Source organism: Solanum tuberosum, unplaced genomic scaffold, assembly GCF_000226075.1.
Source record: "Solanum tuberosum cultivar DM 1-3 516 R44 unplaced genomic scaffold, SolTub_3.0 scf00049, whole genome shotgun sequence".
Lineage (NCBI taxonomy): Eukaryota > Viridiplantae > Streptophyta > Magnoliopsida > Solanales > Solanaceae > Solanum > Solanum tuberosum.
Genome location: NW_006238974.1, coordinates 1974344 through 1982533, shown reverse-complemented (window position 1 = coordinate 1982533; position 8190 = coordinate 1974344). Strand labels below are relative to the sequence as shown.

The window sequence follows — 8190 nt, the reverse complement described above, 5'->3', positions numbered from 1 at the left end:
TACATGCATTACTAATACACTCTATTGGGTATTATTTATACACTCTACCAAACGACCGACAAGGCATGAGTTGAATAATGTGCTACAAGATGTCCAGTTCATATGTTTAATTTTACTTCTATTTTACCCCTTGGTTTACTACGATGAAAAAGGTGTGGACTTTAATTTTATTTACAGGATAAGAGTTTGTCAACTGGAATCTTTTTCCTGGAACTACTAAGTTCGGTTCATCCTCGAGCTGTTAACTGGAGTCTTGTAACAAAAGGGGAAACTGGTAATTTTCTTTCAGACTTGAACAGATTCCTGCTTCCAGTAATTCAAGTCAATATACTTGCTTGGTGGTGCACAAAAGAAATTGGTTCTTGATATTTTCATGCAATATATTTCTTTGCTCCTTTTGTTTTGGTTTTGCATCATGATAACAATTTATTATCAAATGTACAACAACAACATACCCAGTGGAATCCCACAAGTGGGGTCTTCCAAAAGACCCTCGGCTCAAGTGTAGCAAATCCAAGTATAGAGAGTAAGAAAACAGTGAGAAAAGTGGAAGCAGTGCAAATCCTGCGAGAAAGGGACAAGAACAACAAATAGTGTCACAATCAAAACTAACTAAACAACTGACTTGCACTACTACAACTAGTATGGCGACAAACACCTAAACCCTCGAAAAGCAAGACAACACTCCATTGCCTACTAACTTCTACCCTAATACGCGCTCTCCACACCCTACTATCTAAGGTCATGTCCTCGGTAACCTAGAGTTGAGTCATATCTCGTCTAATCACCTCTCCCCATTACTTCTTCGCTCTACCTTTACCTCTCCTCTTATCCATTATAACCAACCACTCACACCTCCTCACTAGGGCGTCTCCACATCTCCTCTTCACATGTCCAAACCATCTCAATCTCGCTTCCCTCATCTTGTCCACCACAGAGGCCACTCCCACCTTATTCCGAATATCCTCATTTCTAATCTTATCGCTCCTTATATGCCCACACATCCACCTCAACATCCTTATTTCCATGACATGCATCTTTTGAACATGGGAGTTCTTGATTGACCAACACTCCGCCCTATACAACAAAGTCGGTCTAACCACCACTTTATAAAACTTATCTTTAAGTTTCGATGGTACTTTTTTATCACATAAGACTTCGGATGCAAGCCTCCACTTCATCCACGCCGCCCCAATACAGTATGTGAATCCTCATCGATGTCCCTACTTTCCTGGATTATGGACCCTAGGTACTTGAAACTATCTTTCTTGGGGATAACCCGAGTGTCAAGCCTCACTTCCACACTTGCCTCTTGCGTTGAATCACCGAATTTGCACCCCAAATACTCTGTTTTGGTCCTGCTTAACCTGAACCCTTTAGTCTCTAAATATTATCTAATGTAATTCGATGTAAATGTTGAGGGATGCCCGACTGAATTGTATGGTAATTTTTGAAATAATTACCAGATCTACTTTCACTTTTGCTTAACACACTACATATCATGTGTAGCTTTTTCCGAACAATAATTTCAGAAATATTTTAGTCAAATGACTGGAATATTTTTTCCTAAGTAACAGAGGGTCCGAGGTTTAAAAACATCACATTCCCATCAGCCTATCCTTTATGAACCGAACCCTAAGCACAACAGCTATATGTCTGTTGATGAATATAGCATAACCTTTATGTCTGCTTTTGCCTAGCTATACAATCTGTTTCGTGGCTCTAAAACAGACTGAACAGTTGAAATAACTGAATCTTATCTTTCAATCGATTTCTTTGCATTCAGACGGCTGAATGTTATAGTTTCCTTCCTCTTCTCCTACTGTGAGGGAGCTAAGATCACACCTCTGAGAAACTTCGTCACCTGTACCTTTTGGTGCTCGTTTGCTTTCGCAGTTCATGTAGTATGCTTGAGGATGACTCTCTGATTCATTTTAAATTTTGGATGATGCAGAGGAACAGAAGAAGATGAATGCAACCTACATAATCAGTATTGCCAGGAAGCTTGGATGTTCAATTTTTTTGCTGCCTGAAGATATAATTGAGGTAATTGTTCATTTGTATGCAGTTGTCTTTTGGTTACTTTCTTTTACTTCTGTTAATTTCCACTAAGACATTCTAATAATTGATGCATCCTTCCTGAACAGAGGTTTCATATCTAATAATGCCTGGATTATTTTACTTTTTGGAAAAATAATCCCCTCTTTTAGGTTTGGAAACCCATGGATTTAGCCAATGTATTGGGCACAACTCACAAGTTTCCTCTAGTATGCTGCAAAACTAATATAATGGTGTGTTTAATTAGGTAAACCAAAAGATGATCCTTACCCTGACAGCAAGTATAATGTATTGGCACTTGAAACAACCGTCGGAAGACCAAAGTTTTGGATCTTCAGATAGTGATAGTAGCTCTGTGGACACAGCCTCAACCTCAACGTTGGATGATACAGCTTCGGAGTCTTCAGCGGATGATATCAGTAACAGATAACTGGCTGATTTTTCCAGATATATCATGTGCTGAATTTTTTTCATTGAAATTTCAAAAGATTTATAGATTGTTATCACTTTGTAGAAATTATATCATGCTGAAAGCCCTTTTCCAGAAAACAAACACATAATGTAGATATAGTAAAAAAAGTTGTAATTGTATTGGATATAAGAAGGCACTATAACGTGTGCCTCTGGTTGTATCATATCCATAGTGTCTCTCACGTTTTGTCATCGCCTCCCTGTGTAAGTTTTGCTTAGAGTTTAGGATCGAACCAATCATTTGGAACAAGAGTAATAAAAAACAATGACTTCGTTTTTTAAAATTGTAGGAAGTTATATTTATTTTAATTTATCTCTGATTAATTGTTTACGTAGTTGGGATCATTCTTCAAGGTCTTATTTTATCCCTAGAAAAGGGAGGGATAACTAATCCAAGGCTTAACAATCCTTGGATAAGACCCCTAAATGACTAAACTATTCACCAAATCTTTTTTCCTAATTTTTTTTTTTTGTAATTCAATGCTCTTTTTTATTTATATGAGAATATTCTTTTAAATTCTCCAAATTCGTTTCATGTAATTTGATGATTTCACTAATTGGTATTTTTTTCTCCATGTTTGATTTGATATATTGGGTTGATTTTATTCGGGTTTTTTTAAAATCTAGTTCGTCGATTGACCACTTGAACTATTTAAAAAAAAAAAAAGACTTCGTGTATTTGAACAATTTAAGTAACCTTAAATCTATGTTAAGTTTAAGGTATATTTGACCAACAAAAAAAATTAGAAATATACCATGCTATCAAGGATCTCTATGGTGACATATCACACCTCAAAATTAATAATAATTTTTTAAAAATATCTTAGTATTTAACTTGAAAAATTAAATGAAATATAAAATCTCACAATAACTTAAGGGTATAATAGGAAAAAAACTTTTTCTAGAATTTTAAACAAAACATAAGATTAAATGAGAAACAATGAACCAAACATTTGATAAAAATTAATCTCTGCATTACTAAACCTTGCATTAGTAATCCCTGCATTATGCATCTTTGTACCAACCGACCCCTTAACGTTCTGGTTATGCATGGATTAGTGGCGGCAAATAAATGGTTTGGGTCAAATTGGGCGGGTTGAAAATGGGTCAGTATAAAATGGGTAATAATTCAACTCGCTCATATTTCATATGAATAATATTGGGTTGGGTAAAATACAAGTTTACGCATATTTTCATGAGTAAATAGTAGGGACTCTATGTAATATTTAAAATTTATTAAATGATTCAGATTATATTAAAGGGAAAATTTCATATATGACAAACATATTTTATGAAATAATGGTCTATATGTATAGTTTACATAATTACATTCCATGGGTATAGTTTAGTTTGTTATGGAATTTGAAATATGTATAAAACGTTTTTTTGTTTTGTTTTAAATATATACAATATTTTATTTTTTTCATGAATGGTAACATTAGCGCTAAATACGGTAACAGTAAATTCACATAATCCCATGATTTAAGCTAAACCTTCGAAATAAAAATTTTTCCCAAAAAAAAAGTTCAATAGAGATAGAAAGATGATACCAACATGTTTCCTCAAACGAATGAAGAATCGGATTAATAATTTTTTTTGTAATTTCTTAATTTTTGGTGTAATTTGTTTATATATATATATATATATATATATGTTTGTGTAAGATTTGTATATTGTACCATGTTCATACTTTGTATTATATGTATTTTTTGTATAATTTCCCTTAATTTTGTATATATATTATATTTGTGCTCATATGTAAAAGGGTTTAAATTGAGTTTTTTTTATATTAATGATTAAACTGTTTGTAAATTCTACAGAAAATGTCTTCTTTAGCTGTTTTGGTTATGCATTCTGGAAAATGGGACGATACAAATTGTTACGTTGATTATACTATAGAGGGTATAGTGATTAAGGAACAAACATTGTTTCTTGAGTTTTATACAACAATTGCGACACAGATTGGTGTTGATGTGAATAAGAAGATATTGAAGATTGAGTATAAGGCTGAAGAAAGCAATAAACCAATGGTCATACACAATGACATGTATGTTAGGGTGTACAAAATGTTTAAAAGAGCTAACAATCATTTTAACAAATGGCAGGGAATAAAACAACATAGTATTAGTCTTGACTTTAATGGTAGAATTGGAGACTTGACTTGAAAACCCAACCAATGGTCATACACAATGACATGTGTGTTAGGGTGTACACAATGTTTCAAAGAGCTAACAATCATTTTAACAAATGGTAGGGAATAAAACGACATAGTATTAGTCTTGACTTTAATGGTAGAATTGGAGACTTGACTTGAAAACTGGTAGAATTGGAGACTTGACTTGAAAACCCTACCTTCTCCTTCTCCTTCTCCTTCTCCTCCTCCTCCTCCTCCTCCTCCTCCTCCTTCTTCTTCTTCTTCTAGAGAAAGAGAAATATTTGAGAGGATGACTTGTTCTTCTTTTGAGAATTTGAGAGCATGAATTGATTTGGACGACTTTGGGGTTAAAAACGTTTATATAGGGTTTCTAATAGGGAATAAAACGACATAGTATTAGACTAGAATAATTAAAAAAAGACCGAACAACCCTCATAAAAATAATTGTCGACCCCCGTCCACGACCCGATCTATGGTTTGTTGGTCAGACCACAGATCGTACTAGTTGGTCGTTAATGAGTTCAAAAACCAAGATTTTTTAACTCCCATCGACGGACCCATGTACGGTCCACCTACGGGCCGTACCTGCCTAGTCGTGGGTCTCAACTTTGACTCTGAAATTTCTCTAAGCCTGGGACTTACCTATGAAACCTACCTACGACTCATACATCGGACGACGGGCCATCCGGGTGAACCGCTGAAGAAGTACTGGAACTTGACATTCTGGATTAGCTAACCATGGCCCACCTACGGTCCGTTGTCTGACCTACGGACCGTTGGTGGCTCCGTCTATATTGGCACCAGAGTTTTGGAAAAACTGAAAATTTTCGTTCTTTGAATCCGAGGTGTTAGAATATCTTCCCCTTGGGAACATTCATTCTCGAATGAGATTTCAAGACATCCTAAGGAGGGTAGGAACTTAATCTAACAACCCAACATGAATGTTATTTCATAAATGCACATATCTAAGGAGGACACATCAACTCCAAGCTAAAGCATGTTCAAAACATTATATCATGATGTCTCTATGCAACTCATCCTCATATGCACATAAACATGTGGAAATCAATCAAGTAATTCATTTTTCTCAAAATTTTAAGCTTTTCATGAACATGCATAATAAGGAAATCATGGGAATATCTAAGACACATGACACCAAAAGAGTAAACCATGAGGAAATCAATACCTCATGCTAGAGTAGGGACGGAGGGAAAGAGATGAGGATGATGGGACATCATATCGGCCTCGGCCTCCCAAGTAGCACCCTCAACTAACAAATTCCTCCATAGAGCTTTTACGGAAGCAATTTCTTTGTTTCTCTACTTCTTAACTTACCAGTCTAAAATCTCAACCGAAACTTTCTCATAAGAAAGACTCTCCTGAACTCCCAAACCTTCTAAGGGAACTATAGATGTCGAATCTCCAACACATTTCTTCTACAAGGAGATGAGGAAAACTGGATGCACCGACGCCAAAAGATTAGGAAAGTCAAGTTCATGAGCAACCTTTCCAATATGCCTCAAAATCTGATATGGGCCCACATAATGGAGACTAAGCTTCCCTTTCTTACCAAACCTCATTACACCATTCATGGGTAAAATTTTCATGTAGACAAATTCATTTACCTCAAACACAAGATCTCTTTTTCTAACATCGCCACAGGACTTTTGTCGACTTTGAGTCATTTTGAACCTTCTTCTAATAAGCCAAACTTTCTCCATAGCCTCGTGTATCAATTCGGGACCTATCAAAGCAACTTAATCCACTTCAAACCAACCTATAGGAGATCTACACCTCCTACCATATAGAGTCTCAAATGGAGTCATGCCAATACTTGAGTGATAACTATTGTTGTATGCAAACTCAATCAAAGGCAAGTGATCATCCCAATTACCATTGAAATCTATTACATATGCCCTCAACATATCTTCCAAAGTTTGGATAATATGCTCCTCTTGCCCATCGATTTGTGGATGAAAGTCCGTACTAAGCTTAACACGAGTACCAAGACCCTTTTGGAAAGATTTCCAAAACTGAGAAGTGAATTAGGTACCACAATCGGAGATAATGGACAAGGGCACTCCATGCATCCTCACCATTTACCTCAAATACAAATAAGCATAGTTCTCCGCCAAATACGAAACCTTGATAGGAATTAAATGAGTTGATTTCATCATTCGATGTAGAATAACCCAAATCACGTCATGTTGCCGCCGGGTGCATGGTAAACCAACAATGAAGTTCATATTTAAATCTTCCCACTTCCAAGTAGGAATTATCATATCTTGGGATAAACCTCCCAACTTTTTGTAACATCTCACAAATTGAAAGAACTAGAAAGAGTGATTTTTGGAAATAATAAAAATCTGGAAAGTTGGTCAAGTTAAGTTAAGCTTGAGTTTTTGGTAACATTCAAACGGCCATAAATCCTAGCTCAGGATGAGTTAGGTGTGTTTCCAGATATCGTAGGAAATATCTTGGAGTAATCTTTCCAACGCCGCCGAGTTTGCGCGATTCTGAGTTCGTATGAGTGAGTTATGCCCATTGGAAGTTGGGTTGTTCAAATAAGGAAAGTCCAATCCGGATTTTAGAAGGGCATTATGGTCTTTTCACCACCCAATTAATTAATTTCATTTTTGGTAATTAAGTTGGGGTCTAAACTGATTGGATTCAGTTTACGCTTTTGAGAAACAAGTTAGGGTTTTGAGAGAGGAGAAAAGAAGAGGGGAAAAGAGGAGAAGGAGCAAGGAATCGTCAAGTTCTTGAAGCTAGGCTCGTGGATTTCGTCAAGGGGTGATCCCTACGAGGTATGTGAATTTGTATAGCATTGGGTTCATTCAACCTCGCGCCAATCATGTTTATTTCAGCGAAGTTTTTTCTAGAAAGTTGAAAGTTGATGAATCTTGAATGGTGTTCTTGAAATTGGCCTTCGTTCTTGAGTTAGGTTGAGATTGAGGAGTTCCTTGAGGTTAAAATGGTTTTTCCTTGAGTTGTTTGAGTTATATTCTTGTGTATACATACTGGGTATCTGAATCTAAAGGAAATTTGAGAAAAAGAATCGAGTTTAGGTGAATTGGGGTTAGAAAACGAAGAAAGAACAAGTTGGGCAGAAACTAGGTACCAGGTCCGCGTTGCGGACCTGTTCCTCAAAAGTGTAACTTTATCTTCGCGTCTTAGAGAGGTCCGTGACCTCTCTGCCTCAAAAGTTATTTCACAACCAAATATTTAAATGCGTCTCTGCATCGCGGACCTGCTTCCAGACAGTGATTTCTTGATCTTTTCTCATGTTTAACTATCTAAAAACACTCCTAAACATCATGAGATGTTTCCTATCACAAATCACAATCCTTGAATCCATAATTCAATTCAAGGAAATTTAAGAGTCAAGTCAAGAGAAGTTCATAGAGTCTTCAAAAAGTCTTTTACAAATATTTTAACTTTATTTTAAGACTTGAGTTTTGAGTTGAGTAAAGAGTAAAGATTGAAGTTCATTTATTCAAAAGAGT

At 35.9% G+C, this 8190-nt stretch overlaps 1 protein-coding gene across 1 annotated transcript in view; it reads left to right on the top strand.

Annotated features, from left to right (window-relative positions):
• The window catches only part of LOC102594188 (fimbrin-2-like), a 9124-nt gene extending 6431 nt beyond the window's left edge, over positions 1-2693 (top strand). Inside the window, exons 12-14 of the mRNA XM_006343677.2 lie at positions 178-274; positions 1955-2046; positions 2306-2693. Of these exons, the coding sequence (XP_006343739.1) occupies positions 178-274; positions 1955-2046; positions 2306-2488 (372 nt within the window). The 3' untranslated portion in view covers positions 2489-2693. The remainder of the gene's footprint in view (positions 1-177; positions 275-1954; positions 2047-2305) is intronic.
• The last annotated feature ends 5497 nt before the right edge of the window (positions 2694-8190 follow it).